The sequence below is a fragment of the Gadus morhua genome, chromosome 8 (genome assembly GCF_902167405.1).
Source record: "Gadus morhua chromosome 8, gadMor3.0, whole genome shotgun sequence".
NCBI lineage: Eukaryota > Metazoa > Chordata > Actinopteri > Gadiformes > Gadidae > Gadus > Gadus morhua.
The window spans coordinates 28941661-28967299 of NC_044055.1; the positions used below are offsets into that span (position 1 = coordinate 28941661).

General features: G+C 41.1%; 2 protein-coding genes and 1 long non-coding RNA gene across 3 annotated transcripts in view; all 3 read left to right on the forward strand.

The window, feature by feature from the left end:
- Positions 1-7173: 7173 nt before the first annotated feature.
- On the forward strand, positions 7174-9158 carry LOC115549113 (uncharacterized). The gene is made up of 5 exons (XR_003977699.1): positions 7174-7438; positions 7533-7686; positions 7788-7918; positions 8046-8143; positions 8558-9158. It is a non-coding gene; the product is annotated as an uncharacterized LOC115549113 (long non-coding RNA).
- Positions 9159-19897: 10739 nt separating this feature from the next.
- On the forward strand, positions 19898-25243 carry kcnmb2a (potassium large conductance calcium-activated channel, subfamily M, beta member 2a). The gene is made up of 5 exons (XM_030363572.1): positions 19898-20031; positions 23332-23451; positions 23546-23716; positions 23921-24116; positions 24513-25243. Exons 2-5 carry the CDS (start codon positions 23396-23398, stop codon positions 24798-24800), a joined length of 711 nt encoding a protein of 236 aa, XP_030219432.1. The 5' UTR covers positions 19898-20031; positions 23332-23395; the 3' UTR covers positions 24801-25243.
- Positions 25244-25553: 310 nt separating this feature from the next.
- Positions 25554-25639, forward strand: part of LOC115548750 (phosphatidylinositol 4,5-bisphosphate 3-kinase catalytic subunit alpha isoform) — a 65061-nt gene continuing 64975 nt past the window's right edge. The window contains exon 1 of the mRNA XM_030363569.1: positions 25554-25639. This exon is cut by the window's right edge and continues 185 nt beyond it. The gene's annotated coding sequence lies outside the window, so the exon portion shown is untranslated.

Genomic DNA, 25639 nt, shown 5'->3' on the forward strand with positions numbered 1-25639 from the left:
AGACGGCTAATTTTGCCTCTTTCACCTGCTTGTCGTTGAAATATCGCAAATTTTATTGTAGATTCCGCAAGTTCAATATAGATTATGGTTCAAAAGTCAAATGAGTGAGTACTTATGTCCTTTCGATTTCTTACGGTTTGGGCCGTTGTTGGCCATACACGCTAGCATTCTGCTAATGAATGCTGATTGGTCAGGGACGGACTTGCGATTGATTACGACCAGAGACCCCTCTTGACGGCATCTGAAGCTGAAGCGCAATCAGAAACGTGTTAGCTTCGACTTTCCGTCGAACTCAATTTTTGCGTACTTTATTTATATTTTCCTGCAGGCCCTTTTATTTTTTAGATAGTATGTATGGTGAAAGGACATGGGCATAATGGAATTTCTTCCATTTCTTGTGTTCAATGTTCAATGTGTTATATACATGGTAGGTACGGTATGACCAACTTAAATAATAGTCAATGTCCCGCTCAATATCATTTCATCTGTCATTGTCTATTTTTCGAAAGTAAAGATAGTTTAAACAAGAAATGCCTCGTAAATGTGCAATGATAAACTGCTCTAATAGTGGAAACGGATTGTCCGTCTTTTCGTTTCCCAAGGACAGAAAAAGGTAATGTTCTTGCTTGCTCCTGTATGAATGGTCCTATAGGCTACCTGAGGCTTCACCTGGTAAGGAAAGTTGCGCTGGAGCCCGGGTAATATCGCACATGGCTTATTCAAGTTGCGCGCTAGACATTCTCTAAAGTGTCAAGACTCAAGCACTTAACTTGTATACCTTAACCGATTGTTCCATACAAATGGTAAGTTAACGATTTAACAACTTCAACATCTGCTATTACAGTCGTTATTGTTTTGTATCACTTGGGCTAATGACCTTGCACAGAGGGAAAACCATCTACACCACTTGTCATTGATTTCTATGCATTCGCTGATCTTTACAGATGGGTTTGTTAAGCCATTGAATATAATTGCTCTGCCCTGCAACACATTATGAGCTACACATGTTTGTTAAATGAGAAATATGGTCTGGGTCACATTGAAACAGTAACAGTTTTATAACAGTAATTATCCAAACATTATACCAACATTGCAACAGGCAAGTTTATTCAAACATCACACTAACAAGAACACAATAAGAACAGTAACTAATAAAAAAAAAAAGAGAAATTATTTAACAACACTGAACATACTGAACAGAAGCAGGGGAAAAGGACAGAGGAAGAAGACTTGTCCGTTGTCACAGCATCAAGGTCCAACTGTAGAGATCAAGAAAGGAAGAGGCATGAGGAGGAGTACAACAGAACACTGCTCTCTAGCACATTGTTTACTGATGTAAACTAAATTGATGCAGTCTTAAAATTATGATTCTAATCCAGGTTTCTATTTTAGGAGAAAGAAATGGCTCATAATCGTTACTAAAAAAAAAGCTTTATCATCGGCACTAGTGAGGATTAGAAAAAACACTCTGCAAGTAACATACATATGTAAATCATTCGCGCATTTCTTTTTTTTACATTAGCTCACTAAAACTCTGTAACTAGGGTATTAAGCAAAAAAAAGCCTTACCTCCAACAGCTGGGCCGTTTCTCAATTCGCGTACTTGTGCGTGCTCGTGTGCTCGTGGACTCGTGAAACGTCATCAGTCGTTGCCCGAGCACTGTTCCAATTCGAAGCACGCATCAAGCGAGTACTGTCGTAAAACCCGGCAGTGTTCTTGATGCGTGGTCGATCTCGCCGTTTCACCGAGCATGCATCGGAGGTGGCTCGTGTGTGCTTGTAACCAGATGTCTATGCTTGTAACCGCTATAAATCCCAGGATGCATTTCGCACTCGCAGCAGTACGATGGTGGACAATATGGAGAAGACGCACAACTGTAGCTTAAGTTACTCTTAACTTATATATATATTTATATAATATAATAATAATATAAGATAATATATAAATAAATATATATAAAGTCGTGTGTGTATAGCTTATACACATGAAAGGACACGCATATCTTTTCAATTTTTATTCATTCAGAATATTTACATACTATATGAAAATGAAAGAGGCTGGGATTTTGTTTTATATCATTTGTTTATATTGTTCAGTAGTATATGCCTAAATGAGGCCGTAGCACAGTTAACGGACGAGCAGAGGTGGTGACGTCATCATCGAGTCCGCTGCTGTTCCAATCGCAGGTGCGTACTCGCATGCTCGCAAGTCTGTGCTTGAAGTAGAGACTTGCCAAGTACGTGCTTGCAAGTCATCGAGTCCGTAGTACGCGTGCTAGGAATTGAGAAACGGCCCTGGTGTTATCATGGGTGTTATCATTGCGGGAAAAGGGAAGTGCTTTAGAAACTGCCGTAAAGCAGTACCTCTGACAGTATGACAATGTGTGACGTCATCACATGTTTTTAACGCCTTTTTAGAACAGATATGTGACCTTAAAAAATGCAATATTCAGCTGAGTTTATTATCTTAGCCCCACCTTTTGATAGCAACTTTCAAATTACTAGACAAAAAATTACATCGTGAGAAAAGTGGATTCTGAGGATAAAACCCCGTTGGCTCCCATTCATTCTGGACTCGCCTACGAGCGCCCTGCGTGGTCAGAGATTATTACTGCAACCAGTCCAGAAAACCGGAACTAACCCTCGAGTGCCCATTCTCCTCATATTAGACATAGCTGTGTTCGCAATCGTTCCCTATCATGGATGTAGTGCACTAAATAAGGTGCACGCCATTTTGGGTGTTTGAATTCTCAGTGGTCCACTGTATAGGGCACTATATAGTGGACTTAAAATAGGGGACATACGTGGCCGTTTCTCAATTCGCGTACTAGTGCGTGCTCGTGTGCTCGTGAAACGTCATCAGTCGTTGCCCGAGCACTGTTCCAATTCGAAGTACGCATCAAGCGAGTACTGTCGTAAAACCCGGAAGTGTTCTTGATGCGTGCTCGATCCATTGACATAATAAGGGATGGACCACAGACTGGAAAATGGCCGCCCATTGTGGCGCAGGTGCAGGTAACATACAGGAGCGATTTGCTTCCGCGGTATGGGCATGGACATAATAAAGGATGGACCACGGACTGGAAAATGGCCGCCCATTCATTCCTATGCAAACCTGCTCAGTGGCGCATGGCAACATACAGGAGCGATTTGCTTCCGCGTTATGGGGCCAAGACACGTGACCTATTCCGTGACGTACCGGATGCAGAGATCTTCTTCTTCTTTTAGTTTAGTGGTGGATCATAGTTTTTCCCCATATACCGCCACCTACTTGACTACTACACAGGAGTTTGTGACAAGGACGTTGGCAAATGATACTTTAAATCGTAAAAATAAATTCAAAGAAAAAACCAAACTAACGAAACAAAATAAAACAAACTAACAAAAGAAATGAATAAATAAAAAATAAAATAAAAAAATATATATACTTAAGGTTAAATTCTTCTAATTAGGTTAGTATCTTTTAGCTAATTTATCAGCAATTTCATTGCCATATATTCCATGGTGGGCTGGAATCCAACAGAACTGAATAACTAAACCAAGGCTTATAATATTTAAAAGAAGATGCTTTACCTCTATCACCAAATCTTCACGTATTGAATTATCTGTTATAAAACTTAGTATCTACAACCCATCTAAGAGCGGTTATTATTGTGGCCATCTCGATTGAGTATACTGATAAAGTCACCCACTCTATATCCATATCCTTTTTCAAATTCTGGCATATATATGCCAATACCACATTGTCACCAACTTAGTATCTACAACCCATCTAAGAGCGGTTATTATTGTGGCCATCTCGATTGAGTATACTGATAAAGTCACCCACTCTATATCCATATCCTTTTTCAAATTCTGGAATATATATGCCAATACCACATTGACACCATTCTATGATAGCTGATAACCAAGGTACACACTGTAATACTATAATCAAGAGGACATACAGGCAGTTCAAATAAAAAGAGATAGAACTTTATTGATCTGGAAACTTCATAAATATGTAAGATTGCTCCATATAATACCATAGTAACATAGTAAACGTATAGGCCTAAAAAATTCAGTTCAATGTTATTGCTTAAGAAACAGATTCCTTCCAACTAACTATTTTACGAAGAATGCAATCAATAATTTATATAAAAGTAAATGTTTACATATAGACCAGCAACGAAGTTGGAGTAGCCTACCCAAATATTGAATTGTAATACACCAACATTGTCAATTGTCATACATAGCTAACCATAACCCTGTCATACATAGCTAAACAAGCAAATGAAAATGAAATACCTACCAACGCAACTGAAATGTTAATATTAGACAATTAACAATATTATGAAAATTACGTAGGTCTCCCATAATCATTCAGGTAATCAATACGTCCGTGCCTTTTACAGCTATTTCAATGATGTGTGTTATATATCCGTGTTCAACGCCATTCATGTTAAGTAAAAGGACAAATCTCAGACTTTGGAAGTTAATGGAGTTAATTCGGAATTTAATTTAATTCGGAAGTTAATGGAGCCGTGCACTTCAAAATAGGTCCATAGCAAGGAGCCGTTTGTTTCAGTACGGCTCCTTTCAGCTGCCCACCCAACATCAACTGCTAATAAAACGCTTGAGGAGACGTTTTGAAAAGAAAAAACTTACATTTTTTTAGAACAGGGTAGAAAGATAATTATGAGCCTTTGATTGATATCTAGACATTTTTTGCGGAGACTCAATCCTGTTCCCCACTTGTATTGGAGTGGACGGCGATATCTACTTCTGGGCCACATGAAATGACGGACCCCCGTCCACTCCCAGCTAAAACAGCTGCAATACCAGGCTTGGCCTCTGAGCACGGGTGGATTGCGGAAGTATATGCCTATCCTGGGGGCCTGGTTATGGGGCCAAGACACGTAACCTAGTCCGTGACGTACCGGATGCAGAGATCTTCTAGTTTAGTGGAGGATCATAGTTTTTCCCCATATACCGCCACCTACTGGACTACTACACAGGAGTTTGTGACAAGGACGTTGGCAAATGATACTTTAAATCATAAAAATAAATTCAAAGAAAAAAACAAACTAACGAAACAAAATAAAACAAACTAACAAAAGAAATTAATAAATAAAAAAAATATATATAAAGATATATATACTTAAGGTTAACTTCTTCTAATTAGGTTAGTATCTTTTAGCTAATTTATCAGCAATTTCATTGCCATATATTCCATGGTGGGCTGGAATCCAACAGAACTGAATAACTAAACCAAGGCTTATAATATTTAAAAGAGGATGCTTTACCTCTATCACCAAATCTTCACGTATTGAATTATCTGTTATAAAACTTAGTATCTACAACCCATCTAAGAGCGGTTATTATTGTGGCCATCTCGATTGAGTATACTGATAAAGTCACCCACTCTATATCTAGCTTTTTTTATTGTAACACTTGGTTCAAATCCTCTTTCTTACACATGCAGCCATTTGGACACCATTCTGATAGCTGATAACCAAGGTACACATTGTAATACTATAATCAAGAGGACATACAGGCAGTTCAAATAAAAAGAGATAGAACTTTATTGATCTGGAAACTATATGTAAGATTGCTCCATATAATACCATAGTAACATAGTAAACGTATGTAGGCCTAAAAAATTCAGTTCAATGTTATTGCTTAAGAAACAGATTCCTTCCAACTAACTATTTATGAAAAATGCAATCAATAATTTATATAAAAGTAAATGTTTACATATCGACCAGCAACGAAGTTGGAGTAGCCTACCCAAATAATGAATTGTAATACACCAACATTGTCAACTGTCATACATAGCTAACCATAACCCTGTCATACATAGCTAAACAAGCAAATGAAAATGAAATACCTACCAACGCAACTGAAATGTTAATATTAGACAATTAACAATATTATGAAAATTACGTAGGTCTCCCATAATCATTCAGGTAATCAATACGTCCGTGCCTGTTACAGCTATTTCAATGATATTTGGGTTATATATCCGTGTTCAACGCCATTCATGTTAAGTAAAAGGACAAATCTCAGACTTTGGAAGTTAATGGAGTTAATGGAAGTTAATTCGGAATTTAATTTAATTTGGAAGTTAATGGAGCCGTGCACTTCAAAATAGGTCCATAGCAAGGAGCCGTTTGTTTCAGTACGGCCGTTTCTCAATTCGCGTACTTGTGCGTGCTCGTGTGCTCGTGGACTCGTGAAACGTCATCAGTCGTTGCCCGAGCACTGTTCCAATTCGAAGCACGCATCAAGCGAGTACTTTCGTAAAACCCGGAAGTGTTCTTGATGCGTGCTCGATCTCGCCGTTTCACATAGGCCTATGTCTAGTTTCTAGTTTTGCCAGATTGGGTATATGTCCCGTCTTTCCAGCCTAACGTGATTAAATGTAGCCAAATCGGGCTGAAAATGTGCCCAATCTGGCAACACGGACGACTTATCTTAACAGCCAAGATGATTGTTTTTAGAAGAAAACTATCCACACAGATAGGTTGGGAATGGTCTGTGTTCAAAATGAAAGATCATTACAGGCTCTTTAATTTAAGCCATAAAAAACCTTTTGCACTTAAATGCAATTATGTCACACTTTATTATTTGTATTGAAAAATGGATTGTTTTTGTTTTAAATATCCGGTAGAGCAAAGAAATAAAATGATGAAATTATAATAAAGTTGATGTGAATGTAAGAGGTTGTGTTAAATGGGCATATAATATCGTCTCATATCGATCGCATGCCCCTGAATCTAAATCGTATCGCGGCAGACTTTTGATATCTACAAATATCGTATCGTTGTCCAATGAATCCAGTGATGAAACCAGAGATTTACACCCCCAAAAAACACTAAATGAATGTTGTATTTTCCTGCTGCATCAGACGAGCAGTTGTATTACAGCTTCCAGGGAAAACCACGCTTGGTGGTGTGTAACCAGGGAGACGCCGAACAACAGAAAAAGTATTGGCGTCCTACCATTGGAAAACACTGAGGGAGGATGTAAAAAAATGGGTGAGTGTTATTAGTACTGAAGGAAATGTTAATTAATTTGATGGAACCGTTCCAGATTGATGGGTAAAACAACTTTAAATGTAACTTCCTACACAACATTAGTTATACATTAGTTAACCTTTTTTTTCTGTCACTGTCACTCGAAAGCCACGGACAGAGGTTTGCATGCTGGACAAATGAGGCCACAGCATTGCTCCAAGGATCACTGCAGCCGATCTACAGGATCCCGAAGACCAGAAAAAGGGATCATGAGATGAGAATGATGTTGATGGCAGAGGACACCCAGGGTTATGCTCCTTTTTGTTATAGACTCTTTAATGCAATTCAGGTTTCTTATTCTTACATGTCTATATTGATACATAAATAATTTTCCCTCAAAGGTTCAGTTTGAAAAGGCCGACAGGTGCTTCATATTGGAGGTAATCTTTCCCTTTTTTTTAACTAGAACCTGTACACCTAAACATCAGGGGAATGTGTTAATAAGCTTGATTTTTCCTGACCTATATTTTACAGATGCCAACATCTGTGCTTGATGAAATCCACAAAGAGGTGGTGCTCCAGGAAGGAGATAATGTCTACCTGACATTGGCCCTGGTGTGTACCACATTCAGAGACATTGTGTCCACCAATTATTTGAGAAGACGGGCACATTTTCAGTGGCTTGACAGTAAGTTATTTAATAGCAGTGGTATACAATACTTAAGTACTGTGGTGTTTTGAATATCTCTATGGAAATGTGCTCTTTTGACTCACAATTTTGGTACACAGGTGTTGCTACATGGAGTAGGTTTTCTGCAACGTACAAAAAAGCTTTCTGCACCATGTACTGACACCTGTATTGACATACTGTATTGACACCTGCCTTGGATGTGGACGACTATATAAAAACTGCACACCAGGTATACATCTTATACAGTACTTGATAGTGTTGGTATCTGATTACACACAGTATCATAACTATGCATTGATCACATCTGTAGAGGTCACTTGTCAGTATGTTTTTTTACCTTCCTTTTTGTTTTACAGGATATGTTGGGACAGGAAAAAGGGGAGCGCTAGAAGCAATCTATTCCGAAGCTGAAGATCCGGGATACTGCAATCACTTCTGCAGCCAATTGCAATCGGTAAACATAAGTTTAACACAAACACAAATCCTAGACTAAATTATGTCACTGAAATGTATGTAGGTCTACAAAAAGACCCTTGAAACTAATTGAGTGATGTAACTTATTTAAGGACCCTTAAGATACAGTGCCGTCAAAAGTATTCAAACCTTACAATAAAAAAAAAACTACATTTCCCTCAGTGATCTCCACTCTGTGCCCTGTAATGACAATAATTTCATTCATTTTTTTTTTTTTTTTTTTTTTTTCAGTGTTCAATTTTTTTTTAATTGAACACTGAATTTTATCTTTATCGTTTTTGCAAATCTTTAAAACCTATGCCATTTTCAATTGTGAATGAAGCAACTACCATGGACGTGTCAGTTACAAACTTAACTTCTTGACACTATATCTGCACATCTTTGCTTGTTGCAGGTGTCCCTCTTGCCTGTCCTCCAGCCCCTGCACGTCGAGAGGAGCAGACACCCGTTTGTGCCCAGAGGACATTACTCACATGTTGGACTTTTGAGAATACTTTGCAAAATCTCATGACACTGTTATTGTTGTAAATATATATATATAGTTATATGTCCTTAAGATGTTCATGTTAATGTTTGTGTTGTTGTTTCTGCATACAAGGTTGACCTGTACTTAGTTTGTTTCGATTGAATATGCATGTTAAGTATTACCTTAGTTTGTTTCACTAGTCACTTTTGTTGTACATAGTAACTTTAAATTGTTACCTTTTTTCCACATTTGTATATAGTCACTGTTAGTACCTGGAAGCAGTAGGAGTGAGCTGCCTTTTCTTTTGACTTGTTTTCTCATGTTTTTTCATAGTTTAGGATGTTAGTTTTAGTGATGGTCTTTTTTATTATTTACTTTGACATAGGGTTTAGGTAGCTTGAACTTCCCTTTAAAATCTAGTTTGTTTTGTTTAATTATTTTGGCCTTGGTTCACTCCGAAGAGAAGCTTCATTTTCAGTTTGGTGTATTGTTTGTGTGCTAAGCAGCAATAAACTGCTTGTCATTTTGACTACGCGTGTGTGGACTCCTATTTATGTTAGGCAAATAATGTACAAAAAACATGAGAAGCATTTGGATTTTTCTGTTGGATATGTGTATATATGCACAAATACACACACACAGATTAGTGAGAAATAGCTTAAAAGTATAGATATATAAGAAAGGGATAATGTATAGAACGCCGGTCATTATCGAGAAAATAAGCCCCGACAGGGCGAACAGGACACCGACGCGCAGCGGAGGTGTCTTGCTTCGCCATGAAGGGGCTTATTTTTCGATAATGACCGGCTAAGTTCTATACATTATCCCGCTTATTACACGGCTACTTCCCAAAACGAAACAATTTATTTACAATGTATTTGTTACCAGCATCATAGTGTTGATTAGCAGAGAAATAGTCCGCCCAAAAGGTTGACGTCGTCGCTTAGCAACCGACACGCTTGGGTTGATACATATCCCGCTTATTACATCGACAAGTTACCGGACTTCGTGCGGAGTGATACCAAAGGCAAAATGTCCTTTTGTTTACTTTGACAGCGGTCATTATTCATCCGTTGCTAATGAATTATCAAAAAATAATTGACCGCCGGAAGTTGTGAAGTGCCCATGCAAGTGAACGGAACGTTGAAAAGACCCGTGTAATAAGATAAGATAATCTTATCTTAAGTATATATATATGTCACATATATATAATATATATATATTTTTTATTTTTTTTATTATACATTATATTATATCTATAAATAGTCTAACAGTCTAAGTAAATGAGACAAATACACACTCTGAGATAACTGAAAATTTGCGAAATGGTGTCTATCTATCGTGAAAGTAGAATGCAATTTAGTTTGTCCCAGTTGGGTTGCTGCAGATAGCGTATTGTGTGACGTAATCAGCAGACGACGGACCCCGAGCCGATCTGGAAGCCGAGCCGATGTGGTACCTACACCGGCTGCCAAATTTGTACCGGGCAGCCGGGCACGACAACAGTTGTCCGTTGCCAGGCAACGGACAACTGATTACGTAAGGGTTGTCCGTTGCCGGGCAGGTTTCAAAAAACATTCGCGCTTATGTTGCCAAAGACGAAATAACATAATACAGACAACGGATTGCGAGATAACACTTGTTTTTACTTTATATTTGTATTGTATTCAATTGTTTAATCAAATTTAGCTAGTAAACTGAGTGTTTAAAGCGGGTTTCAAAAAACATTCGCGCTAATGTTGCCAAAGACGAAATAACCTAATACAGAAAACGGATCGCTAGATAACACTTGTTTTTACTTTATATTTGTATTGTATTTAATTATTTAATCAAATTTAGCAAGTAAACTGAGTGTTTAAAGCAGGTCAAGGACGAAATAGCACAACGCAGATAACGGACAAGTGCGAATGAACGAGCTTGAAGGTTCGCGAATGTTCACGGACGACGCGATCATCTGTTGCCAGGCAGGTTTGGAATGGATTACGTATGGATGACGCGCCCGGTACAAATTTGGCAGCCGGTACAAATTTGGCATGACACCGGCGCTGTCACGTTAAAATTGTACCGGGGGCGAAAATTGTACCGGCCTATGTCATCCATAGTAATCCATTCCAAACCTGCCTGGCAACAGACGATCGCGTCGAATGACGTGGAAGGTTCTTGAACATTCGCGAACTCGTGCATTGAGCGCGACAAGACAGATAAGTTATTTTACAAATTACATTTATTAGTGTTCCTATCTTTATATTTGTATTGTAATGCATTGTATTTATCTATTTCCCTACACAGTAATAGCTAAATGTTATGGGGATAACGTGAATAATAATAATAAAAATCATTTACCAGTTAGTAAATGCCTGCTCACCTATCTATCTATCTATCTATCTATCTATCTATCTATCTATCTATCTATCTATCCATCCATCCATCCATCCATCCATCCATCCATCCATCCATCCATCCATCCATCCATCCATCCATCCATCCATCCATCCATCCATCCATCCATCCATCCATCCATCCATCCATCCATCCATCCATCCATCCATCCATCCATCCATCCATCCATCCATCCATCCATCCATCCATCCATCCATCCATCCATCCATCCATCCATCCATCCATCCATCCATCCATCCATCCATCCATCCATCCATCCATCCATCCATCCATCCATCCATCCATCCATCCATCCATCCATCCATCCATCCATCCATCCATCCATCCATCCATCCATCCATCCATCCATCCATCCATCCATCCATCCATCCATCCATCCATCCATCCATCCATCCATCCATCCATCCATCCATCCATCCATCCATCCATCCATCCATCCATCCATCCATCCATCCATCCATCCATCCATCCATCCATCCATCCATCCATCCATCCATCCATCCATCCATCCATCCATCCATCCATCCATCCATCCATCTATCTATCTATCTATCTATCTATCTATCTATCTATCTATCTATCTATCTATCTATCTATCTATCTATCACCTATAATCTATTCTCTTAATTTAATTTAAAAAATTAACACAAGCTAGCTAGACTATGATACACATTAAACACTCAGTTTACTAGCTAAATTCGATTAAACAATTAAATGCAATACAAATATAAAGTAAAAACAAGTGTTATCTAGCGATCCGTTATCTGTATTATATTATTTCGTCTTCGGCAACATGAGCGCGATTGAAACCTGCCTGGCAACGGACAACCCCTTACGTAATCTGTTGCCCGTTGCCTGAAAAGGCTACTCAAGTACTCAAGAGTACAAGTACTGAGTTTCTCCGATTTATTTTTTAAATAAACAGAGCAACACAAACGGTACAAAATAGACACCAACAAAATATAAAACAGCAATGTTCAAATAAAGATAATAAATAACATCCTTTTAAATAAAATAAATAAGGTCTTTAAAAATTTAATTCATAACCCTTGAACTAAAACAATAACAAATTCAATCTTTGCAAAATTAAATACATCGACCTTTAAATAAAATTAAAATAAATTCGGTTTATCCAAAATTATATTATATTAACAAAATGTTAAAATTAAAAAAAAACTGTGTGTGTGTGTGTGTGTGTGTGTGTGTGTGTGTGTGTGTGTGTGTGTGTGTGTGTGTGTGTGTGTGTGTGTGTGTGTGTGTGTGTGTGTGTGTGTGTGTGTGTGTGTCACTCTGTTCGAGCCTCCACTTACCTCCTCCCGCTGGGCACACTCCTCCGTCACCATGGGGTCCATTTTCACTGCTACGCTGACGACACACAGGTCTACATCTCCACCAAACCCACCGCTGCCATCCCCCCCACCTCCCTCATCACGTGCCTGGAAGAGATCCGGAGCTGGTTGAGCAGAAACTCAATGGAAACAAGACAGAGGCCCTGCTCATCGGATCCAAATCTACCCTCGCTAAATCACAACACACCCCAGCTCCACTCATAATCATCGATGGATTCCCAGTACCCTTCTCCTCCAAAGTCAAGAGCCTCGGCGTCATCCTGGACAACACCCTCTCATTCGCACCCCATATTCACAACATCACCCGGACTGCATTCTTCCACCTCCGCAACATCGCCAGACTCCGCCCATCACTGACCCAATCCATCACTGAAATCCTAGTTCACTCATTTGTCACATCACGCATAGACTACTGCAACGCCCTCCTCACCGGACTCCCCACCAAACTCATCAACAGACTGCAGATCATTCAGAACTCAGCCGCCCGGATCATCACCCGCACCAAATCATCTGACCACATCACCCCTGTCCTCATTCAACTTCACTGGCTCCCAGTACACTACCGCATCCAATACAAAACCCTACTCCTCACCTACAAAGCTCTCCACAACCTAGCCCCCAGTTACCTCTGCGACCTCCTCCAAGAATACACTCCCTCCCGCTCCCTCCGCTCAACCTCTGCTGGACTACTATGTATCCCCGCATCACGACTCACTACAATGGGTGCCCGGTCATTCAGCTGTTCAGCACCCAGGCTCTGGAACTCCCTCCCCCCACACATAAAACAATCACACCATTACAACCTTCAAGTCACAACACAAAACTCACCTGTTCAAACTCGCACACAACGTCTAACTGATCACTGTTTTGATTGTTTTTTTGTTTTGTTTTGTCTTGTTTTTGTTTTATTTATTTCTTATTGCTTATGTTTATTTATTTTTACACAATGTCTTGTTTTTTTAAAAAATGTATGATGACTATATGCTCTGTAAGGTGACCTTGGGTGTCTTGAAAGCGACTCTAAATTAAATGTATTATTATTATTACTTTTACGCCGTTCCATTTGGCTACATGACAGTCGTTAATTTGTTTTTTTAGATCTTTTCTTTTATTACATGCGAGATCTATTTCTATCACGTGAATATTCCTTAGCCCAAGTGAAGGAGTTCAAGTACCTAGGGGTCTTGTTCGCGAGTGAGGGTACTATGGAGCGCGAGATTGGCCGGAGAATTGGAGCAGCGGGGGCGGTATTGCGTTCGCTTTACCGCACCATTATGGCGACACATTAGTGCCATAATTCACCAATGTGATAAAAGATGCATTCGGGCGTATTATATTATTCCACACGCGTAGATATTAACTGCGAGCGCGCAAATGATTTCTGCGCGCGCGCAAATTACCTCTGCGCGCGCAAAACAGCCTCTTGCGCGCGCAAAACAGCCTCTCGCGCGCGCAAATTACCTCAGCGCGCGCAAAACTATGGCAAGCCGAGTGTGCCACAATTCGACTTCAATTAAACGCGTTCTTCAATTAAACGCGTTCTGAAACGCCAGCACGCGTGGCCAGAACGCGTTTTGGTTTTCCAAAACGCGTTCCGGCGTTTCAGCGCGCGCGCCCAGAACGCGTTCCGGCGTTTCAGCGCGCGCGCCCAGCGTTTCAGCGCGCGCGCCCAGAACGCGTTCTGGCATTTCAGCGCGCGCGCCAAGAACGCGTTCCGGCATTTCTGCGCGCGCGCTCAGAACGCATATTAGCATATTAACAGCACGCGTGCTGTTAATATGCTAATGCGCTCCTCCCCTCAATTTTCTCAGCCAATAGATTTGAGCCGTTTTCACCCAATCATATGCTAGGGCAAACACACAGACAACATCAGTAGAGACCAGGGCCCCGTTTCCCGAAAGCGTCGTTAGCCTAAGTGGATCGTGAAGTGCGTCGAAAGGGCATCGTAGAGTTTTCACCGCGTTTCCCGAAAGCATCGTGGGGAACGAACGTCTTGAAAACGCTCGTAGCTAACGAGTACTCCAGGGGTGCTCGTAGGTACTCGTAGGACTCTAAGAGAATCGTCAGCTATAGCCTCAGTGGCGACACCATCGGACATTCCGTCTATTGGATGCGTTTTAGTAAAACGCATTGCGCCTTTATGTTCTTAGTTTGGTAATTAATAAAGATTATTAATTAATTTATTAATAAAGATGTTAAAATGGCCAAAATAAAACGGGACAGTCCAGAAAATGTTTGCGCAGGCAGGGCACTCAAAATGTGTGAGAGAAAGTGGGGGGATTTGTGCAGACTGACATAGGCTACTCATAAAACGTAGCATAAAATAATGTAAAAAATAAAATACAATTAAAAAAATTAAAAATAAAGAAATGAAATAAATTATAAAAAACAAGCAAAGGAACAGGCAAAAGGCTGGGATATGGTGGGGATTGGTCACGTTGACGGGAATGTTTAGTGACATGTGGGAGGGTGGAGGGGGTTAAAAAAAAGTCTCAATCACTCTTCGACGCGCATGAAAACCAGCCGCGTAGTTATGAGGGAGGCCGTCCTCACACCGATCTTCCTCGTCGTCATCGTCCTCAGCGTCCTCCGGTTCAAGCAATGCCACCCCAGCCTTAGCTGCAATGTTGTGCAACATAGCCGTCACACATATCACGGCGCATGACTTGGCCGGCGAAAACTGGAGCCCTCCGCCTGACTTGTGAAGGCATCTAAAGCGCAACTTCCACCTCCCGATCGTGCGCTCAACGATGCACCGGGCCAGACGGTGGGCTTCGTTGTATTCCTCATCAATACATACCTTACCCTATTTCCGGAGGGGCTTTTATAGCCAATCAAATTATCAATCAAGGAAACCCTTATGCGGAATCAGATTAAGTCGGCTCTCTTTGCTGCGCAAAGCATGTTTCAGAAATCAGCCCATTAAGATAAATGTAGTTGTCACACAAGCTATTTTTAATTTTTTGTCATATGGAATTATTTCAGGGGGGAAAATGCCGTGAAACGCACAGTGCATTCAGGATTAGGACTGATATATGTCGGTTTAAGCCTAATCAATTGTGTTTTAATGTCTTTAGCATTCATATAATTGCAGTCTATTTTTTTCGTAGGCTACTCTGCTGTTGTCCTTGATGGGGATATATTTTAACCCTTTTTAACACAATTTTCCTGCGACATTCCTGCGTCTCCCCCTCCTACAGAGCCCATTTAAGCACCGTGTCAGTAGACAGTTACAATCCTACGACGTCGTGAGTGCAGCGAATGCGCGTTCACGTTAAGAGGAGTTTCGGGAAACGCTCCAAAGAAATTATCGATGGATCGCAAGATCCATCGGGAGAATGATCGTACGAGCGAAGATCCATCGTTATCGGGAAACGGGGCCCAGAGCTCTTCTTTCGCGAATCAGTTTCTCTCACTCCTAATCAGGAGATTGTCGGCAGGTGCTGGTTGGACCGGGACCGCAGTGTATAGAGCCTGCCCAGACAGGCTTCTCCCTCCTCCCGGCATTTGATTTCTGCTGTTTGTTTGTAACACATGGACTGATGTTCACTTAATAACAATATAGTAATAACATACTAACTAACTAATATACATATATGATTAATATATTCCTCACCATGACCTGACGTGTAGACACTGTGAAAAAGAAATAGGAAAAAGGTGACCAAAACGTTTCACTAAATTAAAGGCTATGAGTGAGTTTGTAGGTGAGTTACAAATGTATCAAGAGTAGAGGCCAGTTTAATGTGAAAAGGGATGGTTAAATGGTAAATGTTGTGAATATTTTGGGGGCAATTTTGGCTGCAATATTTTCTGCATTTATATAGGCTATACACCAACTATTTATGTAATGTGACAGGAGCAGGATGGAAGTCTTCCTAAAGGGCTTGGTCTGTTGGGTACCAATACCTACCAGTTGGTTACCAATAGTATCAGTTGTAGTAGTATCTATCTCCTCACCTCCCTATATTATATATATATATATATATATATATATATATATATATATATATATATATATATATATATATATATATATAGTTTTTTCTATCTGTCTCATTCCAACTGATGAAGTGAATTATACCTCGTCTTATAGGCTACTACCACGTACAGGCTAAAACCTGCAACTGCATGTTAATACTTCAGACGGACTTATTTACTTCTAATGGAATTTTAACTCTAACTTCTGAACTCTTTTATTGTTTTTATTGTACTCAGAAGACGAATAAGCTGACTCATGTAATGCTGTAATAAATAAATGTAATAAACGATACGCTATAAATAAAAGTATTTTTTAATGATGTTATCATAGTTACCACGGCACTTACCATACACAATGTTCGGTCAAGTAGCTTAGATAGTGTATAGTCAAAGTGTATGTACTTGTAGTGTTCACCACCTCCACATTAACCACCTAATTTGAAACATCTTAACATCTTTCGACTTTAAGAACGACACAACAGAAAAGATTCGCGAAAGAAGAGCTCTGGTCTCGACTGATGTTGTCTGTGTGTTTGCCCTAGCATATGATTGGGTGAAAACGGCTCAAATCTATTGGCTGAGAAAATTGAGGGGAGGAACGCATTAGCATATTAACAGCACGCGTGCTGTTAATATGCTAATATGCGTTCTGAGCGCGCGCGCAGAAATGCCGGAACGCGTTCTTGGCGCGCGCGCTGAAATGCCAAAACGCGTTCTGAGCGCGCGCGCTGAAACGCTGGGCGCGCGCGCTGAAACGCCGGAACGCGTTCTGGGCGCGCGCGCTGAAACGCCGGAACGCGTTCTGGAAAACCAAAACGCGTTCTGGGCACGCGTGCTGGCGTTTCAGAACGCGTTTAATTGAAGTCGAATTGTGGCACACTCGGCTTGCCATACCGGAACGCGTTCTGGGCACGCGTGCTGGCGTTTCAGAACGCGTTTAATTGAAGTCGAATTGTGGCACACTCGGCTTGCCATAGCCTTCAGCGTGCCTCTCCCCAGCCGACCCCACCTTGCCCTTTATCCTTGATACAGACACTACCGGTGTGGGTGTGGAAGGGATGCTTTCCCATGTGGGGTCCGAGGGAGGGAGAGTGTTGGCCTCCTTCAGCCGGGGGTTTAACAAGGCTGAGCGTCGCTAATTTGTCGGACTCTTGGCAGTGGTGCTGTCAATCAGGCACTTCAAGTACTATCTGTGTGGCCTGCCCTTCAGGGTGAGGACTGACCACTCTGTTCTTCAGTGGCGCATGACTTTCAGGGGAGCCAGAGGGGCAGGACGCCAGGTGAGTGGAGGAGCTCCAGGCTTTCCAATTCAGAGTGGGGCACAGGGCTCGGGTGCACTACAACAATGCAGACAACCTCCATCGCCGCCCGTTTGCCACAGCCGGGCGCAGGTACTGTGAGTGGAGGGAGACCCATGAGCAAGAGCTGCGTGAGGAGGAGGAGGAGGACTGTGCTGCAGTGGGACAGGTAGAGGTGTTCCTCTGCCAGAAGCTGCAGGCAGTGGATGTGGCAGAGTGGGGACAGCAGCAGGAGCAGGACACCGACCTACAGCCTTTACTGCTATAGGTGGAGACACAGCAGGCACCACCGTATGAAGAGGTGGCCATGCTTTCCACAACGACCAAGGGGCTGTGGTCTAAGTTTTAAGCCCTACTTCTGAATGAGGGTGTGCTGCAGCGGGCGTTTAAGGAGCCACCCACGGGTGAGTAACAGTGGCAGGTAGTGGTCCCCAAGAGGCTGCAGGAGGCGACTGCTTCAGCCCATCCATGGAGCAGCAGGGTCTGGGCATTTTGGAGTCACAAAGACACTCCGCCGCCACCATAGCAGATGCCCTGGTGGGGGGAATGTTCAGCCGCTTTGGGAGTGCCAGAGAGCAGACACAGTGACCAGGGGAGGAACTTTGAGTCCCGGGTGTTTGCCACCATGTGTGAGCGGCTGGGTGTACACATGACACGCCATCCCCTTGCGGGCCCAGAGTGACGCCTTGGTGGAGAGATTCCACCGCACCTTGGGCCAGCAGCTGGCAATCCCACCTCTCGGCACCAGCGAGACTGGGACACCCATCTACCCATGCTGCTCCTGACGTGTCGCTCCGCGGTCCAAGAGTCCACAGCATGCACGCCTGCCCTTCTCATGCTGGGGAGAGAACTCCGCACCCCAGCAGAGTTGGCGTTTGGTGAGCCACTCACAGGTTATGGTTAATGCACAACATTGTATTTTCAATTATTATTTATTATTTATGTGCTAAATTCAATCTAAAAATGTTCTTCTGTGAATTCCGATAACACAGTTAATCTAACAGGTTGGAAGGCCTTATGTCCGATAATGTTTAATAATGCATAGGTTCTACAGGAGAATAGCCAGTAATAAAACATTTTATGCATTTTATGTATAACCATTGATGGATACCTTTATGTAGTCTTTGCTTGAGAGAGAGAGAGAGAGAGAGAGAGAGAGAGAGAGAGAGAGAGAGAGAGAGAGAGAGAGAGAGAGAGAGAGAGAGAGAGAGAGAGAGAGAGAGAGAGAGAGAGAGAGAGAGAGAGAGAGAGAGAGAGAGAGAATTTGGCTTGCATGATTAGCAAGGGCTATTTTAGATTGTGTAAAAAGCAACAGTTGTTGTTGCTCCAAATGTTGCCCACAAAGAAGGTTTAAATTTCTATTTTGTTCTGTTTCCATTTTAAGGTTTGTCCAAAATACACATACAAATGCCCTTTTGGCATATACAGTACTTTTATGGTGTAGGCTGAGTGTGATCATCTATTCTTAGCATCAGTAAGAAATATTCAGACCTAGAAACGTGATACTAAATCAATTGTTTTTTGCTGATACTTAACAGATGCCAGGTATAGATGGTCTTGAAAGGAAAAAAAAACATCCCCAGAACGTTTTGGTCAGCAAAATGAGGGCCTAAATGAAGTAAAATGCTTTAGTTTATTTTAAAATGCTTTATAAAGGGGAGGTTCTACTAGCTTCACATTAATAAAGGTTTATAATAGATTCTGGTGAGAAGAAGCTTACAGAAAATCTGAGAGGTGGGAAGCCTTTCAGGATGGAGCGATTTCAAATTTCGACAGATAATAATGAATGGTCATAAGTTACTATAACATTGGAAGACAAATCAGCCAGAGAAGGGTTGTCGACATCCAGAGAAATGTTGTCGACATCCAGCGCCGAAGCCCTCTAGTTTGTAATATCTGAGGCTGTAGCGCTTCCTTGTGGTGAAACGCAGTAACGTTTCCCAGTTGTCATTCTATCATACAGTACATTGCAATACTTTAACTGTAGTTTGAACTAAGCCTTTCAATTGATACAACTCCTCCCGAATACCTCACGTTCAGTACAGTCAACACATACAGAACATGTACAGAATTATGTGTACAGTGAAAATGAGCAACAAGCAGCCCAGAATTATCAAGCTCACCCATTTATCATTGGCTATTATGGTATCCAGTTTAGACACAATCTGCCTGGCCCACTTATTTGAAGCATGGCAGCATTGTACAAGGGAAGTCATATGACAAACACAGGTATGGCAGGCATTTTGTTCACTTGGAAAAGTTTAAATAAGCCATGCGTGGATGTTGTTCCTTAGAGCCCATATCATTTTGGAGAGTAATGGTAACAGATACACACACTACTGTGGATTATCCTAACCAACCAAGCCCACGACAGGTAGGACCTTGTGGATTAAACCCATTCATTCATGCATTCATTCATCTGCTGTTTCCGCCAAGAAGACCTACAGTAATGTAAGGTATCATTTTAGAATTATTATGACTTTTGAGGCAATAGAAATGTAAATACAAAGAGTTTAGATTATACATAATATTACATTGTGATAGAATACACAAATCCTATATAGTATGAAATAAAGGTAATAGTGATGTCTATTTTTGAGGTCATACACTACCGAAACAAGGGAACTTTTATCAAATGAAATTCAGTTCCTATGTGACAAGTATGCACATATGTTACACACTGCACACATGCATGCAACATACATGATTGTACGAATATAATGCCTTTATTGTGCGATTGCTATATGAACAGCCTTTACAACATGCTCTTGATATGCAAGTCGCGTGCCCTATACAGGCCACAATATCGAATTGCCTTCTCCACTTTTAGCATTGTTAAGTGTTTACTACCCATACTTTGAACTGCAGGGTTCCCCACATACAGTAGGGCTTGTGTCTCTCTAAAACCACCATACCAAGTGGGCCCACCTGGCCAATAATCTCTGCATGGCAACATGCACACGCTCAGGCATTCTCTATTAAACACTAAATCCATAGCAGGCTTTAAAGTCTGCTGCTCAGAGTGCTTTGTAGAAGATATAAACTATATGAAACATGTAGAAGTAAGCCTTCAGGGAATCCAGCATAGATATTACACTCTTTGACGCCCCTTTTTGACGGCCCTCAAATACAACAACGCAGCCACACATATAGACCTACATGTCTGAGGTGTACCCCGAATGGCATTGATGGATTATTCACTCACACAGAAGGTTTGCTTTAAGTTATCAGAGAGTAACCAATGACCCAGACATAGAGCTATAAATAAATATAATAGTATGGTCCATTGATCCTATGGCACATGCTGGAGGACAGCATAGTTCATCTGAACATTAAAGGGGAAGACCTCTGAACTTGACATTGCGGCATTAGCTGGCTATAGTTGGGTCATCTGTACATACAGTAGGCACAGACAAGAGCATCAGACTCGTTCCCGCATGGTGTCATGTGATCTGTCAGCACACACAGTTGCCCCCTGAGTAACCACACAGAGGAGGACAAATATATACAACATAAATGTCAGCTTTCTTCGCCAAACATTTGCATGCTATCTTGTTTTGGTTTTAAATAATCATTATAGAGTAACTTGATATGATATTCTATAATAATGATGATACATAATGCATAATAATTATAATTATGACAGTAATTACCACAACAGTAATAACAATGATGGTTAAAAAAAAGAATCATTACAATTTCATTAGCAGATGAAGTGGTTATAGCAACACGCTTAGATTAAAGTTTACATTTCTTGGAGATAAATATGATACGAAGTCCTCGTCAGCAGCCATCTGTGACATGGCAAGGATGAATTTGAATCCCTTCCTTTATCATTTGTTGAGAATTTGCATTGCAGTGCATTGCTAGAAAAGCCCATTCTCAAATGAAGACTGCTTTGCTTTCGGAAGCAGTTGCTTTGACGACTAAGAAATGTTATTTTTGTAAGTCACTTTTTTTTGTAAGCTGTAATATCATGCAATACTTAATGTCTTTCAAGACATAAGAGAAACATTAAGAGGTCACTGTAGTAGTCCCCCCTTATATATCCTTGGACTAGAAGCCCCTCCCCAAGTTCTGACTTCAAAATGTGTGAAGCAGCTGTTAACTGGACGTTCAAGTGGACCTGAGAGTATGCGGGTCCTTCTGAACGTGTAAGTCCCCTGTTTGGCTCAAATCAATGCAAGAAAATCACCCAGAAAATGATTGCACTCATACAGAGAAAGAGAATATATATATATATATATATATATATATATATATATATATATATATATATATATATATATATTGTATATATATATATATATATATATATTGTATATATATATTATATATATATATATAATTTGGTCTATTGGTTGTGATTTGTTATGATTTACATAATTCATCCTGTTCAATATTGCAGACCACTTATTAGGTTTATGATTTTTGCATTTATTTGCTTTGTGTTTAACGTTGAAATTTTGGTGTCTTTTTCCGACTGACAACATTGTTTCTTAAGCAGTTGGGAAAGTCATTCACTGAGGAAATGACTAATAAAAGAGGAATTTGTTGGACTCTTCTCCCTCTGTTGTGACCCAGATTGTAGAGTGTATCCTCTACGAGACTTAACCCTGGCCTTTTCTCTCTCTCTCTCTCCCTACTTTAGTGTAAATTAATCATCACTCAAATTTGTTGAACAACTTAAATCTGCCCTCTGTCCTGCTCACACATTACCTAGAAAGGAATCACATAAGGAAACCATGTCTCCAAAAGTGATCAAAAAAGTGAAAGAGAAGGGTCCATCAGCGGTTTAGTTTTCTAATTGGACCTGGAATTAGAATAAAATAAAATTCTGAATATTTAATAAAGAATTTAGATTGTTGAGTGCGATGCCTGGTGACCTGACATTTCTAATTTTTAAAATATCATCTGTAATAAAAAGCCATAGTTGAAAGCGTTTTGCAATTGATCCTCTCTTCATTTCCGACCCACTGAGGGACATACAACTAATAACTCATAATATATTAAATTGTTTTGTCTGAGTGGAAACAGATAAAAGGTTAATGGGCTTGAAGGGTCGGTATGGGACCAGGCTGTGCATCACCGGTAGCAATATTTACTGTCTCAGCGGATGGGACCAGGAGATAGGAAACCACCAGCAAGACTCTTGTAGGTGCAGCCCCAACGATGAGTTTGTGTTGACAGCAGGGTGTTCATGCTGCAGGCAGGTACTGCTCGCTTTTCAAACTGGAGCCAGTTCAGTTTGTCAGCATTACCACCTTTCATCTATGCCCATCCCTCATCATCTCATACTAACCTCATTGTCATTACTGTGAAATTTGATATTTATCTAGTTTGAAATTACATATTTATCTAGTGACAGGGAGATCACTGCTTCTTTCCCTTGGCAGCACTGGACATCATGATCTCTAGAATCCTGTTCAGGTGGTGGTGTTGGTGGTGGTAGTCGCGGTGGTGGTGGTCGCGGTGTAGTGTTGTATAGGATTAGAAAATACATTGATGATATGTTTGAATGACGGGAGTGGTTAGAGCTTGTGAGCTTGGCAACCCGTTCAGTATGCACCAAAGGTACCGGTATCCTTAAATATATTGTATAAAATATAACATATTTGTCACAACATGGGTTCTATGTTTCTGTTCAACAAGTTTATGAATAACTTCTCCACAGGTCTTTTCAACAATCTCTCCACACCCCTTCATCAAGTAAAGGAGGGCGCCACTCTTCCGGAAAGATGTTCTTTGTCGCTGGCTCCAAACGCAGCGGAGGAGCAGCCAGAGGAAATGAAAAGTAAATGTTATCTCAAAGTATACCAGATGACACCCCTATGTGTTTGCATTCATATCAATCCACAAAACCTTTAAACCTTTCCTTCTGTCATTAGGTCCATGTACCAGAAGTTCCGCGATGTGGATATATTGGACAAGAAGAAAACAGTGACGGCTCTGAAACCCGGAGAAGATCGAGCCATCCTGCTGGGTCTTGGGATGATAATCTCCTCGGTGATGATGTACTTCGTCCTGGGTGTCACCATCCTGCGCTCCTACGCAGACAGGTAAGAGAGGAAAAGATAGTACTTCATTAATCCCATATTGTAGATTCACGATGGAGATTCATATTTGTATTTAATCTACAACATCCGCAGCCTGACCTGTAGCTAGACGTCCTCATCTTTTTGTCTGTAAAGTTATGTCAGAGTAAAGCTTCCGCTAAATAGATCTGGCTTTCAAAACATCCTTCTCTGCAACTTTAACCCCAGTGTGTGGACAGAGGAGGGAGTGTGTGTGGTTCTCAACTCCACCATCGCCGCTGACGTCAACTGCTCCTACCACTGCGGACCGGACTGCTGGCGGGTCTCGCGGTACCCCTGTCTGCAGATCTACGTGAGCATCAACAACACAGGCCGCGTGAGCCGGCTGTCCCACAACGAGGAGACCCATGACGCCAGCTCTGAAGTGAGTAAGCTGCTGGTGGTGCTGGTGGTGCCAGAAAGGGAGGGGAACAAAGACAATATAAATACCGGGAATTGCTGAACCATGTCAAATGTTGGCAACTGGTCTTCGGAATACTTGGTGGTCTTCATATCTGACTTAAACACACACCGATTCAGGAAATGTGAACAGACAGTGCCTCGTGTTTAGTGTCAGCAGGAGAGAGAGAGAGAGAGAGAGAGAGAGAGAGAGAGAGAGAGAGAGAGAGAGAGAGAGAGAGAGAGAGAGAGAGAGAGAGAGAGAGAGAGAGAGAGAGAGAGAGAGAGAGAGAGAGAGAGAGAGAGAGAGATTTTGAGTGTATTAAACAGTGGTCTTGAGATAACCCTCCATGTGTGTCATTGCATATCTATCTCTGTCCAGTGCTTCTTTGTCCCCAAGTGCCAGAAGGAGATGGGGGTCATGCAGGCCATGGTGGTGAACATCTCGGAGCGTCTGAAGGCCAACCAGCAAATCTCCTGTTACTACAACCCCAGCGAGAGGCAGCACGACACTGTGCTCCTCTCTCGGCTGTACGGCAACACCGCCGTCTTCCACTCGCTCTTCTGGCCCTCGTGTATGCTCACTGGCGGCACCCTCATTATCATCATGGTGAAGCTCAACCAGTACCTCTCCATGCTCTGTGAGGAGCTTGGCAAGGTCCACAAGTGAGAGGAAGGTGGAGGAAAGCTAGGTAGGCTGCTGAAGTAAGAAGTGAGAAGAGAAAATAATCTGGGCCATCAGGAAAAGAAGAAGCAGGGTTGGGGTTAGTTCAAACATATCTGACCTCTTGTAGCATTGCTCTCCCGCTGTGTAACAGATTCATTAATCCTCACCTCATGAGAGTTTAAAGATTATAAGGTTAAAATTGGGTGTTTATTATTTATGGTTATTTAAGTGCCACAGGGCAACACATATTGCCATGGCACGTGCCTTTTAAAAAGATGGGAGGAAGTCATCTTGAATTAAAGTATAGTTGTTCTGCATGTATTTAATATGCAATGCATACAAGAAACAGCATCTGAAGGTATAGCTTATCCAAGCCTATCCAAAAATATGTTTTGATAAGAATTGTGTTTTTATATATATATATGTATATATACTAGAGCTATTGCCTGGATTATATATATATATATATATATATATATATATATATATATATATAAAAAATCCAGGCAATAGCTCTAGTCTAAGGGGTGTATGGCTAGTTGGTGCATGACAAACTGTTTAGGTCTGCACACCACTGTATTGCAACATTGTACATTTACATCTTTCGTCTTTGTTTTGATGTCACGCGTGAGGGTTTGTCATTAGAGGCGCTTTTCTAAGATTTCATAAGTAAAATGTAATAAATTGTAATGGTGGTTTATTGCGAATTTCTTTTTTCTTGTCTAATGGCAATGAATGTTTCCTCCACATCCATTCTGAGGAGGGCGGTCCATGATGAGACTGCTAGCCTCCTTCAGCGAGCTAACAGTGTGCGGCTAGCGAGCTTTCAAAGTATGCTGTGT

Coding starts and splice junctions, on each gene's coding strand:
- kcnmb2a (XM_030363572.1), top strand. CDS start 23,396: ATGTTCTTTGTCGCTGGCTCCAAACGCAGCGGAGGAGCAGCCAGAGGA. Junction 23,452..23,545: donor GCAGCCAGAGGAAATGAAAA/GTAAATGTTATC, acceptor TTCTGTCATTAG/GTCCATGTACCAGAAGTTCC. Junction 23,717..23,920: donor CTGCGCTCCTACGCAGACAG/GTAAGAGAGGAA, acceptor CTTTAACCCCAG/TGTGTGGACAGAGGAGGGAG.